General features: G+C 40.9%; 1 protein-coding gene across 1 annotated transcript in view; it reads left to right on the top strand.

The window, feature by feature from the left end:
* kl-3 (dynein heavy chain 8, axonemal kl-3) overlaps positions 1–27,098 on the top strand; it is an 895,452-nt gene that overhangs the window by 355,114 nt on the left and 513,240 nt on the right. Inside the window, exons 12-13 of the mRNA XM_070997912.1 lie at positions 4,708–5,516; positions 5,779–7,239. Of these exons, the coding sequence (XP_070854013.1) occupies positions 4,708–5,516; positions 5,779–7,239 (2,270 nt within the window). The remainder of the gene's footprint in view (positions 1–4,707; positions 5,517–5,778; positions 7,240–27,098) is intronic.

Here is a 27,098-nt window from a genome sequence, read left to right as displayed (position 1 = left end):
TCCAGCAGGCGCAACCTCGCATGACTTCCTGTGTCCCAGTTTAAACCTCTCAAAGCAAATAAAGGGAATTGTTTTTGAACGGACTCTAGCTTATTTTGGTAACAGCTAATTTGAGGTGACCATATACACGAGCAATATTCTATAGACGGACGAACAAGAGAAACATACAGAAGCTTTGTTGTGTATGGATCATCAAACTCCCTAGACCAACGCTTCATAAACAGATTTTTTAGCTATAGTAGATATATGGTCGCTAAAAGTAAGTTTATGAGCAAATAAAACGCCAAGATCCTGAACTACAAAAAATATGTTGAGGGGCGATATTTCCGATAGAATAAGAATACAGAGATAGATTACAATGATAAAAGGTAATAAAGTTACATTTAGAATAGTTCAAATTTAACATGTTAACCATGCATCAGGGCGTGCCGTGATGTTCGTAAACTGTTGCAGCTTTAATAACCTCTCATCATTAGGAGCACAATGCCATCTCTATCCTATGTAACAGAAAACCGACATACATATATATCTATACTTTTTCGTTTCTGGCAACGCTATTACGACGGCGTCTTTTTGTGAAATTCATCTCAGTATCAAATAGGCTTCGCAACTGGCAAGAATAAAAACAAGGGAGTAAGCTATAGTCGAGTACCCCGACTATCAGATACCCGTTACTCAGCTAAAGGAACCAAAGGTAAATGGTTCAAGCAAGCAGTAAAGCGAGATTGAAATGCGCCAACTACCCGCGTTCTCAATATATGGTTATGTGGGCGGTAGACAGATTTAGGCGTTATGGGCGTTAGAGTGGTCGTGCCAAACTTTTTTTGGATCATTCGATAGGTCTTGACGAGACTAATACATTTCAGTTAACATTTTTTTTAGGATGACAATTGCGGACGCCACAGGTTTGGGCGGTTTGTGTGCGTTAGAGTGGGCGTGGCATATTCGCATAACAAACCTGCGCTGCGTAAATGGCTACGGAATCTAAATATGAGATCCTAATTCTCTATCTTTGATAGTTTCCGAGATATCCGCGCTCAAACTTACGATGTTTTGAAGTTTGTTGGCGGTTTGTGGGCGTTAAAGTGGGCGTGACATATTCGCGTAACAAATTTGCGGTGCGTACATACATACATACTAAATTTAAATATGAATCCCAATTCTCTATCTTTGATAGTTTCCGAGATAGCCGCGTTCATACCAATGACTTTTTGAAGTTTATGGGCGGTTTGTGGGCGTTAGAGTGGGCGTGGCATCTTGCTCTGCGCAAGAAGCTCAGAAATCCGCATGCCAAATCCCAATATCCTAGCTCTTATAGTTTCCGAGATCTTATCGTTCATACGTGTGAGTGGAAAACTTTTTTTGGATCAATCAAGACTAATACATTTCAGCTAAAATTTTTTTATCTAACAAAAATTGTGGGCACCACAGAATTGGGCGGTTTGTGGGCGTTAAAGTGGTCGTGGCATCTTCGCGTAACCGGAATCTAAATCTGAAATCCCAATTCTCCAGTTTCTGAGATCCGCGTTCATATTTACTATTTTTTGAAGTTTGTGGGCAGTGTGTCGGCGTTAAAGTGGGCGTGGAAAACTTTTTTGGGTTAATCGATAACCTATCGAGGACAATACATTTCATTTCATTTTTATTCTAGCATCAAAACTGTAGGAGCTACAGTTTTGGGCGATTTGTGGCGCTGCACATTGCTGAAAACTTGGGCTGCGTAAGAGGCTGATTAATATGCATGCCAAATCTCAAGAGCCTAGCTCTTATAGTTTCCGCGATCTCAGCGTTCATCCGGACAGTCAAACAGACGGACAGACGGACATGGCTAGATCGACTCGGCTAGGGATCCTGATCAAGAATATATATACTTTATGGGGTCGGAAACGCTTCTGCCTGTTACATACTTTCCGACGAATCTAGTATACCCTTTTACTATACGAGTAACGGGTATATTTACATACAGTCCACACATCCAAATTGTTTCTATTTCTAACCACTTATATACTTAATCAAGTGGCCCAACGACACCAAGCACGTGCTTGTTACGCGAGGGGCCCTTTTATTAATAAAACAAATAGAGACGGGACACAAATGAAAATAAAAGAAGCAACTTAGAATGAAGCAAATGAGCTAAGATTTTAGTTTTTAATACGGGGATAGAAGTTGAGGTGCAAATTAAATTATAAAGGTTGTTATAATTATTACATAGAACGCGAAAGGGCTCGTGCAGACAAAAATTTGATGTTCATCGTGGCAAATTTAGAGGATAATAATTTCGTGTTACCCTAACAGGAACATTGAAAGTTAGGCCGTTTAGAAGTTCTTCAGAATCAATATCACCACTTATAAGATTTTGCATAAAAATGGTACTGTGACGGCGATTTCGACGCCGCGGAGGAAATACGACTTTTGTTATTGTTAGTATTGTTATTCCGTTTGACTTTTATTAGCTTTAAGAGAAAACAATGGATTAAATAGTTAGTATAATAAGCCTAGGCGCAAACAAACATAAATATATTATTCGATAAGTAGAAGGGAGAGGGGAGAGCGGGGAGAGAGGCGAGGCCGGGAGCAACTCCTACGCAGTCGCCTAAGAAATTCACCCCCCCAAGGGAGCGCGAGAGAGCAGTAAACCGAAGCGACTGCGCGGTCGATGACAACGGAGAGCGGGAGGGAATATCGAAAAGCGAGCTTGGCAGAGCAGAGGAGTTGCTGTTGCCAAACTGAGAACAGAGAGTCTCGACTTGCCGAGAAGTTCACCACTGCGACTGCGTGGTGAGAAAATGGTGAGATCGGAAAGGCCAAGGGCAGGAGAACGGAAAAAACTGAAGGAGCGCAGGGGATTGACACGCGAACTTCGGAGCCGGTTAGTCCTACTTAGGCGGACGAGATAAGTCGCTACTAGACAGACCACGCGGTTTTTTTTGTAGTTGGTAAGCGAAACGGTTTAGTCGTGCAGGATCTTTACTGGTGCAGCAAATAACGCGATTAGAACAAAAAACTGTAGATGGAGATTTTGTGAGAAAACGAGAGAAGCCAACGGTGAATAAAGATAAATTTAATGAATTATAATTTTGACAACGAGTTCGTATTTTTTTCCTTGACTTTCGACCCGTTTTTATCAAGCCCGAAGAATAAATAAATAAATTATAACAGACGGTAATAACCCTAATCCGAGAATCGATCAAACATAACGGAACCGTAGTAACGGTATCGTAGAAATTAGTAACGAAACCCTGGGTCTGCCCGAGTTTCATCGTAGTCATTAATAACATTCTTGGTCCGCCCGAGTTTTATCGTAGTTATAAGTAACGAAACCTGGATCCGTCCGAGTTTTATCGAAGTAATTAGTAACGAAATTAGTAATGAAACCCTGGGCCTGCCCGAGTTTTATCGTAGTTATTAGTAACGAAAACCTGGGACCGCCCGAGTTTTAGCTGTTTACCAAGTCCAGGGTCTGCCCGAACTCGGTAACCGGTCTTAAGTATAGTCACGTACCTTTTGGGTCGATTTCCTCTACTAATTATAAAGACCACGCCTCAAAACTCACTCGTCTAACCCACATCGTCCACTGTAAATTTATAAATATTTTTTGGAAGCCCTAGCCAACCCCTGAGTATATTCTGACTGGGAAAACATCCTTACAGTACCAAGCATTGTTCTACGATTTACAAGTGTAAGTAAATTAAGCAATAGTAATCTACTCTGATAGGAAGGTAGCCTTACTTTTTGATCCCAGTTCAAACTACGAAGGGCAAAAAGAAGATATTTTTTTTGTACCGACTCAATACGGTCAATATGCACTTGATATTGTGGACTTCAAACCGAAGAACAATATTTCAAAATAGGATGGACAAGGGAGGTAAATAATAATTTAGTTTTATAAGGGTCATCAAAACCTTTTGACCTACGCTTTATAAACCAAAGAACACTTATGGCTTTGTTGACAGTGGACATTATGTGGCAGTCAAACTTAAATTTTGGGTCCAGAAAAACACCTAAATCGTTTATTGAGTATATTCGGTCCAAGGACATGTTCTGAAGAAAGTAAATCACGAACGTTGAATATATATGGTCGAGTGTCCTCTTTTAAAGTGAGTACCCCTATATAAATTCATAACGTTGCATTTAAGGCAGTTCCAATTTATAAGGTTGTACTCACACCATCCCTGTAAACAATCAATATCTGACTGTAAGTTATATCCCGACGCTATACCATTATATGATAAACAAAACTTAACATCATCAGCATACATTCGTACACGAGAACGTGTTATGATAGAAAGAAGATCGTTAATAAACAAAGTAAACAGCAAAGGTCCCAAATGACTACCGTGAGGTACTCCAGATGTCACGTAGATCAATATCCAAGGAGGACTGTTTAGCTTTGAAGGAAGCCTATCAGGAACGTATTCGTTAAAATAAGTATTTAACACTTTATAGAATAGTTCAGTGGCACTTTTAATATCTCAGACAATACTAGATCTTCTTCGTTTGATTTTAAAGATCCTAGTGTTAATCTATCAAAAAAATACCCTTTGCTTAAAATCTCCAACTGTAGAAATCTTCCGAAAAACTTTTCTTTGAAAATAAGGTGATTTTTGTCATTGCCGTCCAGAGTGATCATTTTTGACTTTCCGAAATAAGCTTCCATTTCTAGTTTCCATTACTAACTACTCTAAACCCCAACATATTTACTTACAGCGAATAATTGAATCCTATGTCGAGAAAAGGCAAGGGACAACCTATGGACCACCGAATCAAAGGGCAATGTCCATATTTATCGACGACATTAATATGCCAGTTATCAACGAATGGGGGGATCAAATTACAAACGAAATTGTGCGGCAGATGATAGAGCAGCATGGTTTTTACTCCTTAGATCGACCAGGCGATTTTTCGACAATAATGGACATTCAGTTGCTTTCAGCTATGATTCATCCAGGAGGAGGGAGAAATGATATTCCTAACCGTTTAAAACGTCATTTATGCATTTTCAATTGTACTTTACCAAGTAATAACTCTATGGATCAAATCTTTAAAAGTATTGGAGCTGGTTACTTTTGTTCGGAAAGATTTGTAGATGAGGTTGTGGAAGTTATTCCCCATTTAGTTCCATTAACTAGAATATTCTGGCAAAATGTAAAAGTAAAAATGTTACCTACACCTGCTAATTTTCATTATGTATTTAATCTTCGTGATCTTTCTCGAATCTGGGAAGGAATTCTTAAAGTTAAGCATGAGGAATGCAGAACGGTCGAGCAGGTGCTAAGACTATGGTGCCATGAGTGTACCAGAGTAATATCTGACCGTTTCACAGCTGAAAAGGACAAAATTTGGTTTTTAGCTAAAATGAAATATGATGCTGAGATAAACATAAAGGATCTCATTGAATTCTATCCAGAAGAACCAACATATTGGGTTGATTTTTTGCGGGATGCGCCAGAAGGGCAGGAAGAAGAGGACGAAGAAATGTCTTTTGAGCCCCCAAAAATATATGAAGAAATACCAAGGTCAGTGGATTCATTATATACATTTACATATATACCCGTTACTGACAATAAAAAATGAACCATATAAAAGAAAAAGTTTCTTATTACAAATTTGTTCCATTACTGGCAGGTTCTGCGGTAGAACTAGGTATCCTGAAACCCGATGCTAAGCCTCATTTGGTACAAGTATCGACAAACATCGTTTTATTTTGTTAATAAGTTAGTAACGGGTATCACACTCCAAATTTATAGCTATTTTTTATAACCATTTTTTATTGTACAGTTTTGATTTCGTAAGGGCTAAAGTAATGGTATTCATGTCCCAGTTTAATGAATATATACGGGGCTATAATATGGATCTCGTCTTCTTTACGGACGCTTTAAAACACCTAATGATTGTTTCCAGAATTATTAGCAACCCAAGAGGAAACGCTTTACTTGTAGGTGTTGGTGGATCCGGTAAACAAAGCTTAACTAGACTAGCTTCTTTTATTGCTGGATACAAATTTTTTCAAATGACATTAACCCGCTCTTATAATACTGGCAATTTAACTGAAGACCTTAAGTTCTTATATCGTACGGCTGGTCTTGATGGAACTGGAATGACGTTCATTTTTACCGACAATGAGATCAAAGAAGAGTCGTTCTTAGAATTTATCAACAATATATTAAGTTCTGGTGAAATTGCGAATCTTTTTGCAAAAGATGAGCTGGATGAAATGTACAGCGAGCTTATTCCAATTATGAAGAAACTCCAGCCTCGTCGACCAGCTACCCAGGACAATCTATACGATTTTTTCATATCACGCGCTTGTTTTAATCTTCACATAGCTCTTTGTTTTTCTCCAGTTGGAGAAAAATTTCGAATGCGTTCATTAAAGTTTCCAGGACTTATATCAGGTTGTGTAATTGACTGGTTTCAAAAATGGCCAGAGGACGCCCGAATTGCTGTCTCAAGGCATTATTTGTCAGATTTTCAAATTGCTTGTAGTGACAAAGTAAAAGATCAAGTTATTGACATTATGAGTTGGATACATGAATCGGTTCAAGATACTTGTATAACTTATTACGATCGCTTTCGGCGCGTTACTTTTGTTACTCCCAAGTCATTAATATCCTTCCTCGAAAGCTATAAGTTGTTGTACAAAGACAAACAAGATCATATAGTTATAATGTCGGAGCGAATGAGTTCTGGTTTGGACAAACTTGATGAAGCTGGTGCATCAGTTGCAGTTCTTAAAAAAGATTTAATTGAAATGAACAAAGTAATTGCTGTTGCAAGTGAAGAAGCGGAAGAAGTTTTGGCAACTGTTGAACAATCAAAAGCTGCTGCCGAAATAGTTAAAATTGAGGTAGCTGAAAAAAAAGGCCAAGCAGAAGTACTGGTTAAAAATATATCGGCAGTAAAACAAGTGGCCGAAGCAAAGTTAGAAAAGGCTCTGCCTGCCTTAGAGGAAGCAGAAGCTGCCTTAAAAACTATTAAAGCAGCTGATATAGCCACAGTCAGAAAACTAGGTAAACCTCCTTACCTAATAACATTGATAATGGACTGCGTATGTATCTTATTTAGAAGAAAAATAAAACCCATTCGACCTGATACTGAAAAAGCATTTATACAAAGTTCATGGGAAGAATCCTTAAAAGTTATGTCTGATACAAGCTTTTTAAGAAAAATTGTTGAGTACCCCACTGATTTGATTAACGCTGAGATGGTTGATATGATGGTTCCATATTTTCAGTATCCGTAAGTATTTTGACATCAAAAGTATTATATTTATATATTATTATATATATATTTTGTATTATTTTTATTCCATTATTTATTACCCGATACTGAAAGTGTAAGGATGTAAACCATTCCTTGAAAATAAATATGAACACTACCTCTTTAAATAAAACCATAAATTTTCAATTTTTTCTATTTCAATAGTATTTTCTATTTCAATAGTATTGAAAAGGGCTTTGTAAAATATATTAAATTATAAGGAAGCTTCTCCGAACCCATAAAGTATATGTATTCTTGATCAGCATCTGTCCGTGTGAACGCTGTGATTGCAGCGGATGTTTGTTAGTCCGCCTCGTCAATACCTATCGATTGAACAAAAAAAAGTTTACCAAGCCCATTCTAACAAAAAATCACAAGCCGCCAAAATTTGCGCAGCCCACACCCACTCTATCGCCAATAACGCTGTAACCTGTCTGCCGACCATATAACCATATATTGAGATCTCCATCTCCCTTTGGTCCCTTTAGCTAGGCTGTTGGGATTAGGCATGCAGATTACTGAGATTACTGCGCAATGCAAGTTTTTTCAGCAGGGTGCCACGCCCACTCCAACGCCCACAAACCGTCCAAAACTGTGGGTCGTACAGTTTTTATGCTAGAATACACATTTTAACTAAAATTTATTGTTCTCATCAATACCTCTAAATTGGCCCAAAAAAAAAAGTTTGCCACGCCCACTTTAACGCCCAAAAAAAGCCCACAAAATCCCACAAACTTCAAAAAACGTAAGTATAAACGCGAAAACTGTTGGAGTTAGAGAATTGGGATTTCAGAGTCCCAAACAAACTGGGAGATTTAGTAGCTATTAAAAGAACACAGTTTGGTGCAGGATTGAAGTTGAAAAATAAGTTCTTAGGGCTTTACGCCGTTACTCGTAAAATGAGACATGGTCGATACCTTGTCGAAAAAGTAGGAGATATGATGAAGGTCCAAATAAAACGATCTCTGTCGCTGAATATATGAAATTGTGATCATCCTCATTCGGGTCGAATGAATTGTCAGAATAGGCGAATGTAGGATTGGCAGCCCTATTAATCACAGAGCAGTTGTACTTTTCCGTAACATTTTTTGTTAGTGTTAAGAAGCGTGAAAATTGCGCAAGAGAGTAGAGACTAAGCATCAGCAGAGGAAGGTCGCAAGTGTCTCAGTAATAATTAATGTGTGAACCTAAATATATAAACTGTATCAATGAAGTGTATTAATCGAAGAATAAACTATTAATAATCAATAAATAGCTTTACGCAAGCAACGGAAGCCTTTCTCTACATGTATATATTTTTCGATCTCCCGAACCTGTACTTTTAATTACAATAAATAAGTCAAACGCATATTTTGTAGCTTATTTTAATGTTTTTCATTTATTTTATTACTATGATCATGCAATATAAATTATATAAATATTTGTATATACTTATTTTCTGGCTCCATTATGGTGAACTGTCATAAACTTCACTTACGAAAAACCGACAACGTGACCTGTTATTACCTGACCGTCATAAAACTCACATGCCCAAGACCCAAGGCGCACGACCACTGATAAGATCATAAATCCTGTGGCCTCGCAGTTTGGGTCAACGTGAGATCTTTATCCATGTCCTTGCTCTATCCTGATTGTCTTTTCCGTGTGGCGTATGGATGACTCTCGCTTCGGCCTGACGACTAATCCTGTCGCCTCGTACCTGTTAGACATCTGACGTTTCTGCTGTCTGTTCGTTTTGTTGCTTGAGCTCGCCAACGTGAACTGTCATTTCTTTCTTCGACTGTGTGTGGCGAAGATCACTGGAGAGACGAAGTCTACAGCCTGGTAAGGGCCATCGTACCTCGGGGCTAGTTTTGCAGCGAATCCTTCAGCCGCTTTGGACAGGTGATGTTTCTTGGCCCACACTATGTCGCCCACCGCTGGTGACCATTGCCTCCTTCTCATATTTCGCCGCACGATCTCGAATACCTCTCTTAGTTTTTTTCGGCATTTTCCTCAGGGATCTCCGTAGCTCGTCCAGTGCCTAGGGTTTCCTTATCATATAGGCTGCTGGGTAGACGTGGTTCCCTTCCCTGGGTAAGAAAAGCCGGTGTATGGCCGGTGGATTCCGATGTGCTCGTGCACACTGCTAGCATAATCTCCGGCCACTTCTCGTCCCAGTTTCTCTGCTCCTGCCCTGCGAACTGCGCAATAATGGTCTTGACCGTTCTGTTTGCTCGTTCGGTCGGATTCTCTTGTGGGGTGTATGGCGCGGTGAATTGTTGACTGATACCCATCTCAGCCAGGAAATTTTTAAATATGCGGCTTGCAAACTGTACTTCATTGTCCGTTATGACCACCTTCGGGACCCCGTACCTTGCGACTATGCGCTCCCTAAACGCCTTCTTGAGCGACTCTGCTGTCGCACTGCGTAGGGGCACCAGTTCCGTCCATTTCGAAAACCTTTGGTCGTTGAGAACTTGTTCTCCTGTGCAAAAACTTCCCGTTCCTTTTCAAGTTCTTCGTACTCATCGGCTAGGATCATTAGCGTATTCAGGTCCGACACTTTGTATGCTCTTAAGAAAATCCGTAGGCTTGGTGTGCTGTTCTCTTTAATGCCCCTTAACGTTTCTTTCGTAGAGTGTTTAAGTGGTCTCACCATCGTCTGCATGTCGATCATGTAGTCCTTGAACGACTTGCTGAAGCCTTGCTTCCGTTGCCGGACCTGGTCCGCTAGCCTGGTGAAGAAATCTCTTGGCGGAAAATAGGTGTGGAAGCTTTCTATGAACTGGTTTTTCCGCCCCGTCGAACCTGAACGACCATTCGCGGATCTGTTTACCAAACTTTGCCTAGTCCAACTGGCTTGGTCTCGGGGTCAGCGTTGCTGTTTTCTTAACCTGGCTTGATTCTCTTCTGTGGGCCTCTTTTTGCATGTTGTCAAAGCTCAGGCTTGCCACTAGGTTGTCCCCTTCAGCGTTTGTTAACGTAATGCTTGGGCCGGCTCTGTCGTGGTATGTTGCTTCCAGCTCGGCCCAGATGTCGACAGGTTGTGGGTCGTTCTCTGTTTCTGAATAGTATTCCGACAGTGCCTTCCTCATGTCTTCTAGCCTGCCCTCCAGGGCGACATTAAGCCTCTGTGCGACATGGGCAAAGTCCTCCTTCTTGAGGCGGCAAATCCACTTCTTTCCCATTTTTATTGTGCTGTTCTCACTGTTGGGACAATCACGTTGGGCGCCAGATGTAACGAACTGATTTTTTTTGTGTCTGCTCGCTACGAGATTCGTGCGGCTAGCTCAGAAGATTGTGCGTTCGTCCCACCAAATTTATATGACGTGATTGCCCGTAGATCAGTGAGAAAACAAAGTGTTCAAATGGTAACAGTGGGATTTATTCTCGTGGTATTAGTACAGCGGGTGTGTGGCTGGGCTGTCTTCGGTATCTCTTGGCTCTGGTTCCGCCGGCTGCTGGCGCTCCTCTTGCTGGCTCCTCGACGCGTTGACTCGTCTTCCTCTGGATCCTGGGTCTCGGGACGCTCGTAGTGGCCGCCTCTGCTTGCTTGCCGACGCGTTGCCTCGGGGTCGCTTGTTGCGCCTTAAACCCGCAGAGAGTTCGGCCTTGTGGGCTTAGGGAAGCGTCACCGTTCTCAGACTAGGGTGAACAAGTCTTGCTCTCCAGGCCGACGCCTTTCGAGGCAATACCTGTCCCTTGCTCTTTCCCGGACGGTCCCGATAGGTTCTTGCTCAGTTCGCGCTGACAGTCGAGGCTGCCGCCAGGAAGCTGTCTAGCAGTTCACTTCGCTTTACGCCTAGCGTTCCACCCGGCTTCACCCTAATGCGTGACGTCCGCGACGCTCCTGCGCTCCCCAATGAGCTCCTCGCGGCGATGGTAACGTGGCTGCCGGAAATGTCTGCTGGCGTCGCTGTTGATGTCCTCTGCGTTGTCTTCTGTCCAGAATCTCGTCGTTCTGGCACTCGGGGAGTTGGGCGGTTGGTGTTCGGGAACTTCGCCGGTAATCGCGGGGCTCTCCAGGCAGCCACCCCTTGAAACCGCAAATCGATCTACCGCTCGTCCGTCTCGCCAGGTCCTTGCTCGGGCAAGGTACGCTGGGTCGCAGACAACTTTCCTCCCCAAGCTGACGGTTCTTCGTCGTATGACTCTTTTGCTTGTCTCTGACAGACCCGCCGGGCGACTCGCCAGGGTGTGGTCGTGAAAAAGTTGGAGAACAAACGCCTTGACTTAGCCGCGTGATGCCTTCCAGAACACAGCCACCGCTGTCTCAATTCGAACGTCTCGACGTGGCGATCTTGCTCCTTGTGTGCTTCCAACGGCGCTGCTTCCGACGACTCGCTTGGTTGTGGCTCCCTCTTAGATTACTTGCTTGACTGACTGTTCACTTGGTACTTTAACTGATCTTGAAGGTTTGATTCTTCGTGATCGACTGATCCAGCACGCCCACTCTAACGCCCATTACCCTTAAATCTGTCTACCGCCGGTAGGTGGCGCATTTTAATCTCGCTTTGCTGCTTGCATATTCCGTTTCCCTTTGGTCCCTTTAACTGAGTAACGGGTATCTGATAGTCGGGGTACTCGACTATAGCGTTCTTCCTTGTTTTCTATTTGCTCTCTCGGAAAACTAGATTTTATACCAATATGAGGGACTATTAGCTATACTAATACGTCCCTAATACATTGGATATGAACACCTCCTAATAGGGATTTCAACCAGAAGGCTTCTCTTACAGCTTCGAACAAGTCCATGTATTCTGCCTCAGTCAATAAAACATTTTGCATTTTTGTATTCCAGCATATAAGATTTTGTCTAAACATTTTTAATACTTTAACTGTTTCTACCAATTTCATTTCTTTTTAAATTCTAATTTCATATCAGTATTTCCTTTTTTTGTTTTTTACTCCCGTTACCCTTGTCAAGAACATAAATACATGGATCTATTGGGAATTCTTGCTGCTTGCTTAAGACCGTAAATAGCTTTTTTAAATAAGACACCTTGTGGCACTGTCATATTTCTTCTTTTAATTTTCCATTTAAAAAGAACTTTTTACATCCACGTGATGTACCTCCAAACCATATTGGATAAAAAGGGATGTTATGAAACGAAAACTCTAGCCATAGGAGCAAATGTTTCTTCATAATATTTCTGCGTGAGCACACGCGCAACTAATCTAGCTTTGTATCTTACTGGATTTTCAAATTCGTCAGACTTTAACGTAAAAACCCATTACTAGGCCGCTTAACCATCTACAAGGTACTAGTTTGTATTTCTTCGAAATAATTTCGAATATCACTAAAAATTATACATTTAAAATATAGTTATTGTTATTGTAGAGCCTCAACCCAGTAGCTTTTGTCTAAATAAGCATAATTTACCATACCATTACTGTTCGGACACCCACGGTCCCAGAGGGTTTCCACTTATTTCAAGCTCTGGTTCACAGCATACAGATAGCTGAAATCTTTACTCACAATTAATCAAATTATTAACATTTTTCCTTACACTTGTGGTTTGCCGCTCTTTAACTTCTCATAGCATCATTTTCTTCTTCTTACATTCCTAAGTTTTCCAATACTAACAATATAGAGATGACACTGGCAGCAAAGTTGAACAACTTAACAGTATTTTTAAACTAACAGACTTTAAATTCAAATAAATCGACTTTTGAAATTGGACAGTTAGCGTGCGGCTAAACCTTCTTATTAGCCTCGCAACATTCCCCACCTCGTGATTCTTCTGCGTTACTACGCTGAGTATCACCAATCCTTATGATGTCCAATTTAGCCAGTTTAACTGCCGGGCGAGTAACGCACAACACCGCTACGAACTTGTCCATCCTTCGCCAGATGAACATCCACGGCGATCCCTTTAGGCAAGGAGTTTCGCTTGCTTGTTTGATCAACAATATAAACCACGTCATTCACGGAAATTGGAGCTGGGTTCGGCTGAAACCATTTTGTAAGCCTCGTCAGGGTAAGTAGATACTTTGTAATTGATCTTCTCCAGAAACGGTCTGCTAGTTGTCCAGCGATGCGGAAATGTTTGACCAAGCCTAATCTGTTGGATTCCATCGCACCGCGTTTCCGTAGACCGCTGGAGTTACCAACCAAGAAGTGGTTTGGTGTAAGGGCTTCCGAGTTTTCCGATTCCAACGGAATATAGGTCAACGGTCTTGAGTTTAAAGTGCATTCGACAACGCAGCGCGCAATACTTCCTCGCGCAGTCCGACGTTCTACAGAATTTCCGTCAGGATTGACTTTGTAGAACGCACCATATGAGGCGATCCCGGAGGAATAAAGGTATCCGGATACTTGTTTTCCACTGCTGACGTTGATATACGTTCGATCTCTTGCGCGAGTACTCTGCTGGCTCCCCGAAAATTAGTTCCGTTATCGGATAGCAACTTAAGAGCCTCACCTCTGCGCGCAGTAAATAGTTTTAGAGCCAGTAAAAATGAATCCGTTGAAAAAGATGGCACCAATTCTAAATGAACAGCGCGAACTGTTAGACAAGTAAATAAAACTCCCCATCTCTTCTCGCGACGCTTTCCTACAGCAACTGACGCGAAAGTATAACAGGACGCTTAAGGCTGACCTCAACATTTTCGATAGCATCGATTCGACCGTGCATGCGAAGCACTCCAACGGGGTCCAAGTACGGCGAGCATTTAAATATTGTGCTTTTCCGGTTTGTCAGGCAACAATTTTCCTTTAGGCATCGAATTTCATCAAAAAACTCTTCTTCTTGACATGTCCGTATGAAAATTGTGTCCATTTCAACATCACGCTTAAGCAAAAGCAATCTTTCCAGCTCAGGTCCGTGCGGTTTCACGGAAAGAAGGCGGAGAAAACCTAAAACTATCTTTTGCGCAGCGCTCAGACGCTGCAGTTTGCTGAAACGTAGTGGATCCGGCATAACCATGCTAAAGGCGAGATTTGTTTCTTAATTTCCTCCTTGTGGTGCAATACTTGAGATTCTCTGGTTTTAGACATTTCATTTCCGAGTGGCCACTTCGACACATCCTGCAAAAGATAATTCGGTCCGGAGAACCATCGTATTGAACTATTTACCTCAACACCTTTTGTCTATTTAGTCCCTTCGTCCGCTACATTTAGTTCCGAGGATACCCAGCGCCATTCACCAACTTCGGAGCCTTCAAGAATTTCTCCAACTCGTAAAGCTACAAATTGCGGGTACTTACGAGCGTCGGATCTTATCCAGAACAGAACATCTTGAGCATCGGTCCAGAACACACGTTTTTCCATTTCGTTTGGCCAGGCGCAATCCCAAAACCACTGCCATTAATTCCATTCGTGGTACCGATATAGGTTTCAAAGGTGCTACTCTGGTTTTCGACGCTAGCAAGGAGCATCGGATTTCGTCTCCAAGATCAACTCGCAAGTATGCTACCGCAGCGTAGGCATCCAAACTAGCATCAACGAACACATGTAGTTGCAGGCTCTTAACATTACTCGAGCATGACATGTAGCGAGGGATACGCAGATCGTTCAGTTTTGGCAGTAAGGCTTGCCATTTCATCCAGTCAATCTCATCCGGTTCCTTGCGGCTAAACCTTCTAATTAGCCTCGCAACAATTACCATTTACCGTTTTTCAGTAATCGTTCGGATCATTCTTTCTGACGCGCCGTTTAATTCCGGTGTGTATGGTACTGCCAGATGTACACAATATCACTACGAAATACTTAAACATTGCAAAAACATCTGATTTATGTTTTATTAAATACAATATTGTCTATATTGATCCACAATTCTAGTCAATTGAAACAGGTGCTATTGGCCCGGATACATCAGAATGGATTACAGATAGGGGTCTATTTATATATTCTTTATTATTATGTTTTTCAAAACGCAATCTGGCCTTTTTGACTAACGCTGTCTATGATATTATTGTCACCAAGGGCCGGTTTCTCGAGTCCCTGTCAAAGTCCCTGACTTTTGCTGTCCGAGTCAACGAGGCGAGCAATCATCGAGGCGCCCACCAAGTCCCGCAATAAACCCACTACAAACCAATGTATTCTGTGCCCTCTCACTCAGCTACTGGGCGGTCACGTTTATATAAATTTGGTGGGACGAACGCACATCTACTGTGCTAGCGTCACGAATCTCGTAGAGAGCAGATATACTAATGATGTTTGTTACAATGCATCGACGTATATTCAAAATTGGCTACTCTTATACTAGAGTACAGGTAGAGATTGGTTAGAAGCTAAAATAGCTATCATGAAAGTATTCAACAAAATGGGAGAGCCACTAGAAATCAAAGCAGATAAAGATTCAGCATTTTTATAAAAGAAAGAGTAAAAATTCAAGTAACAAGTAAAAACGGTATATCAGACGAAGAAAGTTTTCATAAAATGGTAAATGAGAAATTGAGAATTGACATTGAAAACAGGTATACTAAGTTTAAATTTGTTCTGTATATTTAAAATCATGCTTACACAGGAACTCCTTATTATGACACACAAGAAAAGAAAATAAAAAAGAAAGAAAGATTTTTCATTATAAGTCAAAATTTAAACAGAAGAAAATTAATTAATGATAATTTTAGGCGAACAGAATGAAATGAACGGACTCGGCAACAACTCCATGAAAAAAATTAAACGAATATGTTCATGTAGCTTTCGCATTATACAGGACTAAAATAGAAGAAAGTACTTGAAGACATACTGACATATGCAGACTTTAACCAACAATATTGAAACGACATAAAGAAAGAAATCAAGGCCTATAAAGAGTCAGCATTTATGTGTGTTGCTTCACACAATTGGTTAGAAAGGTTTCATAAGATGCTAAATGAGAAATTGAGAATGATTGGAAGCTAACATTGAAAACAGGTATAGTAAGTTTGAATAAATTTTGTACATTTATAGTCATAAATCAAAACAAAATGCTACAAATGCAGGAACTCCTCCACACAAAAAAAAATAACTAAATGGAAAGCGTCATGATTATGAAATAGATACAAAATATAGACAAGCACCTTTGGTAAAATCTGAAAATTATAAACCAATAATAGAAAAATTACTTTTATTTTGTGCTACCAGATATTGTATATCATATTTGTTCGGCAGGTCTTTTGACATATAAAGAGATCATAAACCTTTAGTTTGGCTTAGAACCAAATATTAAACTACAAAGATGGAAAATAAAAACTAAAACTAAAAAGAGCCCAATATATTTCCATAGTGGATCAGATTTGCCTACATTCTAAAAAGCTTATGTGGAAATAATATATGTAAATCATGTGACAAAATTACGAAAATGTTCGGCAAAACTTGAAGACAACGACATAAAGAATTTTTACAGCCAGGAATCGAAAAGACTGCAAAGGGCCGATTTCTCGAGTCCCTGTCAAAGTCCCTGATAGCTATCTGTTCGAAAAACTTAAAGATCAGATAAAGTGGTTGTAGAAGCAAATCGGTTTTATCGACTTCTTTAATTTATCTGAACGAGAAACAATTACAGAGCGCTGTTAATCACAAATTTAATCTGTTAGGCGACTTTCTGTTCGAGAAATATTAGCCGACACTCGAGAAACCAGCCTAAACAATTTATTTCCTTTAATTTCTAGCAATTTCCCTTTACTAATATGAACTAATCTCTTATGCCAAAAATAATGTATATCGGTTTCATGTTATTCCTAGTTATGTTCAATTGATAATCCCAAGAGTAGAAGATAATATGTAAAAAAAAACACCATTAATCATTTTATTACCTTCCTACGGGAGGTATTGGATACAGTTGTTTGATCCATCTCGCTCCGACTTATATACTACTTGCAATAGAAATAAGACTTTTAAGAAGGTTTCATCCCAAAAGCTTTCAAACACGAGAGTCTAGTCTGCGTAGAAACGGACAGTCGGACAGACAAAAGGAAATACAGACGGACATGGCAAGATCGATTCGTCTAGTGATGCTGATCAAGAATATATATACTTTATGGGGTTGGCTTTTTGCTCTTCTACCTGTTACATACTTTTTTCACGACTAGTATATACCGTATTACTCCACGAGCAACGGGCTTAGGGTTTCGGCTGGGCAAATTAATTTTTATATTGGGAAGACCAGCGCTGGACTGCTGCCAAAAACTATTCAGCTAAAACAAATCTGCAAGCAATAATGTATATGTATAGGTATATCAAATCCAAACACTGATCAAATTATTTTGCTTAGTGCGAGTTCAAGCTTTACTCAAATCCCACAATCCGCAGTAATACATTTTCTTTTAATAGGGAATTAAGGAAATTAACTTACTTCCGGATATTGGTTTGGCCTTGTCCAGAAGAGTTAGAACACGCATCATAAAAACATTGCTTGACTTGGAATCTACAGAATCACTCGCACCCTCTACATTTTCATATTCCTTTCGTGGATACCTCCAATGGATTTGAACTCAAAGGTCGAAGATCCACTTGAATATTCCGATCTTCCTGTGGCTGAGAAGCACTAACTACTACTTCTCAGCAAATCCTCAATGGTGGTAAATGTTGTGCTCCACCTACACAGTAGAAACTTCCACACCGTACCAAAGGTGCTGGTGGCGCTACTCCGTTTGAAGTCATAGATCATAAAAACAAGCGATTTAGAGCGTGGTTCCTACTGCAGTTAACCAAGGCAAGATTGACAGTCTGTAAACCCTTCAGCAAATACTGTAACGACGTATTATTATTCCAACGTATTTATATGTCGCTTCATGAATGCTTTGCATATTTAGTGATATTTACTGTGGCAACGCAACCAAGTTCGTCGTAGGAATCCAAACATTTTGTGCTGCTGACTTCATCACCTTTCACTTCAAAACTTTGCATTAAGTCGCGACAACAGAGTTCGAGTCGTCCAGAACCGAAAAGGGAACCTGTTGCCGCCTTATTTGCTAGCTCGCTCTACTTCCGATGTTTTAAAAGCGGATCCTTTAAACGGGACCGTGATGTTGGATAAGATATTCCTATATTACTTTACCCTAACGGGGACAATGGGACATAACAAGAAACCATTTTTAAGCGCCCTGTTAGGTAGGTTAGGTATGATTGGTTGAAGATTAGATACTAATCCCCTCACTTAGGCCACAATGGGCCCCTTGTGATACCACAAGAGCCCTGTAAGCGAAGGTGAAATCTTTTAATTTTATTTATTAGGATTAGGGCCAACATTTTTGTCCATGTTCGTAAATTTTTAATGTAAACAATGTAAGAAACATACCTACCCACACATCTGAAAATGTTTAGTTTTGTTTTACTAAGATTCTGCATATAACAGTTTATTATTATTGTCCCAAAAAGTGCTTATAAAATTGCGATACGAAAAGATGGAAACTAGTAATCAAGTTACGCCAAATTACACAAGAAATAATTTAATAACTTCCACTTCCAAAAACATTCAATCATAAACTGAAAGTCACTACCAGACACCGAGTAAACAGAAATATTCCTGCGAAGAAAAAGGAAAAAAAGATTTGCCTAGCCGTTTCTTACATAAGCTTATCAGCTTAGTTGTGAGTGAGGTAGAAATGTAGTGACCTTGCGAATAACAGATTCGAGTAGCTTACTAAAACATGGAAAAAAGGTTGAGCAAGAATTGATGCCGTGTACACCAATGGATTTCTCAACATATGTCATTTTTTCCAAATTCATATTAGACAATTAATAGTGGCACCGAGCAAAAAGATCGTTAACCATTTAAATAGAACCTTTTAAAATAATGGGCAATAAAATATTAGTAGTTTGGGAACGCGGATTCTGGGACAATTAGCATATTAATGGCCCTTTCATTAACGTATGCGGGTCCTAAGACAATTAGCATAATCCAATAAATTAACTGATTTTAATGGGCTTTGTCATGTCCATAAAGAGTATACTTAATTGCCCCCATCGCCCCCACATCCCGTGGGGTCCCACGGTACTTGGTTCGTATGCACAGCTGATCGCCCTGCCAACTGAAGACGAAGGTCAGGAGATCTGGCAACCCGACGAACGAGGGAAGGGAGTATGAACTACAAGCTTCAGCGACCGGAACAACATTGTCTTCTTTTATTTTGCTGTCCATTGCGACCCATTATTTTGTTAAAGTTAATTAATGAAGAAGAGTGAAGTGTACACATTATAAGCTAATGAATTAAAGGCTAAACTGTTATATTTGAACTTCAGTCGTTTAATCACTCCCAAGAGCCCCTCTTACAATGACAGCCGTACAGAGCTTTTTTGCACGGCGTCACAACTGAACATGGTGGCCCATGAGGGGACTCTTGCTTGAAGTTTAAAAATCTCAGTTTGATCTTTCAATTGTGGGTTAAAATGCATAACATCCAGCACTCCATCTAACACAAATTGCGATCGTCTCCGTTTGTGCCCCCAACAAGTGCTCTCACACCGATAGAGCACAGTCACCAATACCAACACACCCGGTCGCCTGACAGCCCTTCTACACACACACACACGGGTGCTGCAAGAAGGCCCGTTATAATTTCGCAACCAAGGAAAATCTACTACTCAAAGCGGAATCGAAAAACAGTACAGCCTGCGCTCACGCTATATTCAACGTTACGTAACATCAGGCATAAGTAAAAAAAGGGAAGGATCACGTGAGTACGGGTGTTTTTTTATTTATCAAGCAGAGCTAGCTAGGTTCAAAATAAATTGGTAAAAATTCTCATAATATGTCTGACCACGAAGCTGATGATCCGGCCTTAGCAGGTTTTATTACACTTCAAAAGGAGCGGCTCCAAAGTCTAACACGTCTGCAGCAGAACTATAAGAAGGATGTCGCGTCTCGAAAAACCGAAAGTTATTATATGAAGCGCCTGCAGCAGATCGAGAGTTTAAACGCGGCTTTTGAGACCACCCATCAAGTAATCATCTGCACCGAGGGATATGTCAAAACGGACTATCACGCCAAGAAGATCGCCGTCAGTTTCGAGGATCTGTACATGGAAACCTATTGCCTTGTAGCTGAAGGCCAACGAATAAAGTTCCCAGTGACGCCGTCCTCAGCCTCGGCACCCACCGCCGTGTCGACGGTTGCCGACGCACGTGTCCACATGCCACAACTGCCAGTGCCCAAGTTTAGCGGAAACTGTGTGGACTGGCCTGGATATTATGACGCCTTTACTCGGTTAATTCATCAAAATGAGCGGCTGGACAATATTCAACGGTTTCATTTCCTCAAGGAATCTCTGCCAGCTGGTCGAGATTGCGATATTCGTCAAATTCCTTTGACGGCCGCTAACTATACGGTAGCATGGGACACACTAATTCAGCGCTATAACAATCCACGCGTGGTCTTCTCCAATCACATGAACATGTTGTACCAGTTGCCAAGCCTAAGCAAGGAGAAGCCCGATGATATACGATCTATGATCAGTGCAGTCAACGTCTGCGCAGCCGCCTGTAACACCATCAACGCGTCGTTGCAGAACGGGGATCACTGGCTCGCCCATTATTTGACTGCAAAATTACCGAAAGAGACGCACTCCGCCTGGGAACATCATCTCGGCAGTCAAACCCACATTCCCTCGTACAAGGATCTCGAACAGTTTCTCAACAACCGGTTAATCACCCTGGACGCCATTGAAAACAGAAACTGTTCGGGTACCAACAAATCTGGATCACCACTGGATCATCACCCCACAAAACGTATCTCGGTTCATAACAACCACGCGCAACCAAGCCCCCCTGTGCTTCGTTGCCCACACTGCAATGGTAATCATATCCTTCGTCGATGTCAGCAATTCCTTAGCTTGGATTGCTACCAACGTAAGGAGGTCGTGAGTAAGTCAAATCTATGCCTCAACTGCCTGAGCAAATCGCACATGCTGGCCCGCTGTTCAAGTGTAAAGAATTGCTACCACTGTGGACAACGCCACCATTCTTTACTTCATCCGGCCGCGGCGCCAAGCATCACTCAAGCACCCCAACCTTACTCGCCGACCGTATCATCCAGTCAACCACATATCGCTTCGATTATGAACAACGACACCTCACCAGTTAGCCCCCTTGCTAATCTAAACCTCCAATGTTATTCTTCCACAGCCTCCCATGCAACGCGACAGAATATCTTGCTAGCTACCGCACGGATTATTGTCTGCCACCCCCAGAGCGGCGCTCAAGCAACAATAACTGCCCTCATCGATCAGGGGTCAGAAGCTACAATAGTCTCAGAGCATACCGTCCAAGCTCTCCAGCTTCCACGATGCAGAATCCGCGCTTCGATCGCCGGCGTCGGCCAAACTACTGGTCAACGGTGCAACTTTACGGCAAGCTGCTGCATCCGAACGTCGCTAAACCCAACGTTCAATCTAGATGTCGACTCTGCGTACGTTATGAACTCGCTGACCTCACATCTACCAAACCAATCGTTTTCGCCTCAAAACTGGAAACACATCAACGGACTCCAGCTCTCGGATCCTTTATACTATCGCTCGAAACGCATAGATCTCATCATCGGAGCCGACCTCATGGCGGGTCTTATCCTTCCGGGAACCCGAATCGGAAATCCATACGAACCTATTGCACAAAATTCTCACTTAGGTTGGATGATACTCGGCAAGTTCCAGGAATCAATCCACACACTTAATATTCGCTGTCATCAAACCACGCTAGACACGGAATCGCTTTTGAAGAATTTTTGCGAAATAGAATCTGTCCCAAGCCGATCACTTCAATCTGACGAAGAGCGGTGGTGTGAGTCCTTCTTTAAGGAAACGCACACACGTCAACCAAACGGTAGTTTTATGGTTAGACTACCTTTCAAATGGCATTTCGATTCCACAATGGCCCTAGGAAAATCGCATCAAGTCGCTCTAAACAGGTTTCTTCAATTAGAGCGGCGTTATGAACGGGATCCAGAAAAATGGATTCGCTACAAGGAGGGAATCGAAGAATATTTTGAATTGGGACAAATCACACCAGCAGTCACTAGGGGTCTAGGCTGTAGGGGTGAAAACCACTCCAAACGCGAACGGAATTTAGAAATACTTTTCTAACCACATATAGCACAAGCCTATGGCTTTAGTTGCTTTCCAGTTAAGGCCTAAGATAGGAGACCATTATCCAAAGCAGCTATTAGGTTCGCAGCCAAGCTAGCACCAAAATACGAGGGTCCATTTAAAGAGACAGGCTTCGAGTCTACAATGATAGCAACGATCAAACACATGGTGGACGTTTTCGATTTATTGTATGTGGACTGTATTTGGAAAAACGAAAAAATATGTGCAAGTATTTTAGCGGCTGCGGATATACAGTGAGAAAATCTGGGAAAGTTTTCGGGTCCTGAATTGGCAGAACACTGGAAATTAAATAATTCTCACTGTATGCTTGGCATATATTTGCACAATATCTTTTCTAAGCTTGGAATTTTTTTCTCGATTTTATATAAGTGTATGGATGAGCGGCCAAATGCAATTAAAAAAGGAGTCGGGCAAATAGGCAATATGGCCGCACGAAGCAAAAGGAAATTCGAAGAAAAAATGGCGAAGTAATTTACTAATTTCCGTTGACGGATTTAATCGGACTTGGATTTTAAATAAACCGGAGAGGATGTCAATCGAAATTTATTTTCGAGTAGCTGACTCCAGACTCGCAACTAATAAGATTTTTTTTTTTTGAAAAAGCTTTTCTTATTTGGTTTCAAGATCCGGCTCGAAGGACCAAAATGTACGCCGGGTAGTAGAATGGCGTGGGAGGCGGCGTCGTCGGGCTGGTGCGCTGGGCTTCGGCGGATTGCTGCTGGTGCGGCTGGCGTACGTCTGTTTCGAAGTGCCCCTCTGACCGAAAGTAATTACGCAAAATGTTAACCTTACAAAATAGGCGGGGGAGCAACCGCGGTTTATTCTCATGTACTGCCAGAATCAAACTGCCTAAGACTAAGCTGAGTGCCGCGCTCCAAAGCGCAGCGGAAATTTCACGGAGGGGAGCTGGAAACAGAGCGGGAGAGCGAGAGAGGGAGAGAGCGGTGCAGTAGCAGAGCGGTGCAATGGGACATCGGAGCTGGGTTCCCGATTCGCCGGATAGTGGGCATGAACAGGCTCGTAATATAATCCTTCTCCTACAGCACCACTTGAAATTTTCATGTTGTAAAGTTTCTTCTCCTCCTCGCATTATTAACTAAACTACCAAGAGCGCTGAGGGCCGTCAGGATCGGCACAATTGGTAGAAAACCTCAAATTTTGGGTACATTTATTACACGAGTTATTTTAACATTTTTCTTAGAACCCATTGATTGAAGAATTGATTTACGTGCAACTTTAATTGCACTCATAGTGTCAAGGTTTTCGTTTTTTTATTGTCTTAGTAGCAACATTAATAAAAGACGAAAGGTGTGTCTACTTAATTTTTTTCTTTATTATCGTTTTTCTCACTGTTTACTTAATCGAAGTTTGCGCGTCGAGTGCGTTCTCTTATACAGCACAGCAGCAGTCCGCCGTACCCATCACGAAGCCAGCCGCATCGCCCAGACGCCAGCGCAACTCAACGCCGCCGCCCTACAGCGTCACCACTGAGCACGAGCAGCCCCTCTGTGTACACTTTGGTCCTTCAAGCCGGATCTTTGAACCAACCCTTCAGTTCCAAAAAAAAAGTTTCATATGAAACAAGACAAGTGAAAATTCAAATGAAAATTTTTCGAAGTCCCACGGGATTTCACTTGTTCCTTATACTCATTTTTCGTATGGCCTGTCACGGGCCGGTGACTCGTCCCAAGTGAATCACTTGGGAAAATCAGAATTTTTCCTTAAGTTTTCATTTGTGAAATCACTTGCAAGGGACACGTCCCAAGTGAATCACTTGTGAAAATCAGAATTTTTCCTTGAGTTTTCAATTATAAAAATATAAAATTTAAAATACATACATATTTAATTTCATTTTAATTAATTTTAATTATATGGTATTATTTAGATTTTCAAAAATTGTACAATTATTGTTTCTGTTTTTATGCTTCGTAATCTTATTTTTAACGTTAGTCATCGCCGTTCTTAAACCTTTGTCCGGGTCATCTGAATCCTTGGCCAACGCTCCTGAAAAAACATATGTTCCAAAAATGCGTTTTATTTGTTTAATTGTATATTTACCTTTTATAGCTGTGTTTAACCCTTTGCAGGATTTTTATTGGCACAAAACATTTCGGCATCCACTTTCGGCTAACGGAACCCATTGAGTACCTTTAAAATAAACTTTAAACTAAGATCAATGCACAACATCTTAAACTTAATGTAGCACTTACCTGACTTTATTATATTAACTAAACGATTAAAGTAACTCTGCTGCGCACCATTAAAATGGATGCTTCCCTTTCAATCACTCAAACAGAATGCACCAAGTCTTCTCACCCCTTTTCTAGATTTCTTTTGTTTTCTCTTCGCTGTTGGCGCGTGCCACTGCACCTATACCCTTTCTAAAGTGAATTATATATCCGACTATATAGTTTTTACTTCTTGAGTAAAAAGTACAATACGATTTTTTTTTAATTGTTAATACTTAAATGTTTTATATACTTAAATAAATTTTAACGGACTAAATTTCTATAACTTCACTAAAAAATTATATTGTAATAAAAATGTATAATATGTAAATATAACATTATAAGTAAATTCAATATACTAAATTTTACTATAATCAAATAGTTTACTTTTATAAAACAATATTAGTGGATTTTTTCGATACACAATAATGCTCCTAAAATATTAGGGCATTCACATGTCGCTGCTCCACGAAAATTTTTCCGCCGAAATATTAGTCGCTAGCCGAACATAACGGAGAGACGCAAAAAAAATAACGGACCAGCCGAAATTTGTCTGGTTTTCCTGATTCGTGATGGGGATTGAGCTGCTTAGACATTGGTTACTACCTGTTATTAGCTGTAGTGAGCTATTATTATATGGTTACTATCCGTTTTGTAGCTGTTTACTAGTTGTTTTACTAATTGTTAAATGGTCAATAGCTGTTATTAGATGGTTACTAGCTGTTTAGTCGATACTTACTAGTTGTTTGCTGGCTACTAGCTTTTACTCGTAGAGTAAAAGGGTATACTAGATTCGTCGGAAAGTATGTAACAGGCAGAAGGAAGCGTTTCCGACCCCATAAAGTATATATGTTCTTGATCAGGATCACTAGCCGAGTCAATCTAGCCATGTCCGTCTGACCGTCTGTCCGTCTGACCGTCTGTCGGTCTGTCTGTCCGGATGAACGCTGAGATCTCGGAAACTATAAGAGCTATGCTATTGAGTTTGTTTCAGCAACCGCCCAAAACGGTGGATCCTACTGTTTTGATGCTAGAATAAAAATTTTAACTGAAATGTTTTGTCCTCATCAATATCGATTAACCCAAAAAAAAGTTTGCCACGCCCACTATAGGAGTTAGAGAATTGGGATTTTAGATTTAGATTCCGCAGCCTTGTACGCAGTGCAAGTTTGTTACGCAATAATGCCACGCCCACTCTAACGCCCACAAACTATTGGAGCTAGGCTATTGAGATTTGGCGTGCAGATTCCTGAGCTTCTTACGCAGCGCAAGTTTGTTTCAACAATGTGCCACGCCCACTCTTACGCCCACAAGCCGCCCAAAACTGTGGCTCATACAGATTTAATGCTAGAATAAAAATTTTAACTTAAATTTATTGTTCTAGTCAATACCTATCGATTGACCCAAACAAAGATTGCCACGCCCACTGTAACGCCCACTTTAACGCCAACAAACGTCAAAGAATCGTAAGTATGAACGTATATATCTCGGTAACTATCAAAGATAGAGAATTGGGATCTCAGATTTGGATTTCGTAGCCTTGCAAGTGCAAGTTTGTTACGCGAATATGCCACGCGCACTCTAACGCCCACAAACCGCCCAAACCTGTGGCGCTGTCATGCTAGATAAAAAATTTAACTGAAAATAACGCCCATAACGCTTAAATCTTAAATCAAATTTTAACTGAAATGTATTGGTCTCGTCCGTCTGTTCGTCCGTCCGGATGAACGCTGAGATCTTGGAAACTATAAGAGCTAGGGTATTGGGATTTGGCATGCAGATTCCAGAGCTTCTTACGCAACGCAATTTTGTTTTAGAAGGAAGCCACGCCCACAAACCGCCTAAACCTGTGACGCCCACAATTTTCATGTTAGATAAAAAATTTTAACTGAAATGTGTTGTTCTCGTCAATACCTATCGATTGACCAAAAAAAAGTTTGCCACGCCCACTCTAACGCCCACAAACCGCCACAGCCTGTGGCGCCCACAACTTTCATGCTAGATAAAAAATTTTAACTAAAATGTATTGGTCTTGTCAATACCTATCGATTGATCCAAAAAAAATTTGCCACACCCACTCTAACGACCATAACGCTTAAATCAGTCTACCGCCGGTAGGTGGCTTATTTAAATCTCGCTTTGCTGCTTAAATATCTCCATTTCCCTTTGGTTCCCTTAGCTGAGTAACGGGTGTCTGATAGTCGAGGTACTCGTTTTATTACATGATGGTTACGACATGTTTAGTAGCGGTTTACTAGCTGCATACTAGCTGTTATTAAATGGTTACTATCTTTTTAGTAGATGTCTACTTGTTGTTATTAGCTGGTTACTAGCTGTTATTACCTTCTACGTCTTTTGTTAAGAATGATTTAAAATTTTGGACCTCTAGAAGACTTTTGATGTGAACTAAAAACTTACACTCTGATTTTCAATGTGTTTGTTCTATACGTGAGAAAGATCGCACAACCAAAGTATCTGAAGATTGATATCTTAGAGGAACATGTTATGTTGGGGAAGATGTATCCTGTGATTGACAAACTAATTAAGAAATCAAACGAATCCCAATAGCTGTTTACGAGCTGTTAGAAGCTGTTTCGA

This window comes from Drosophila suzukii, chromosome Y (assembly GCF_043229965.1).
Source record: "Drosophila suzukii chromosome Y, CBGP_Dsuzu_IsoJpt1.0, whole genome shotgun sequence".
Classification (NCBI taxonomy): Eukaryota; Metazoa; Arthropoda; class Insecta; order Diptera; family Drosophilidae; genus Drosophila; species Drosophila suzukii.
Note: the sequence above shows the minus strand (reverse complement) of the source record. Positions and strands in the feature narration are given on the sequence as shown.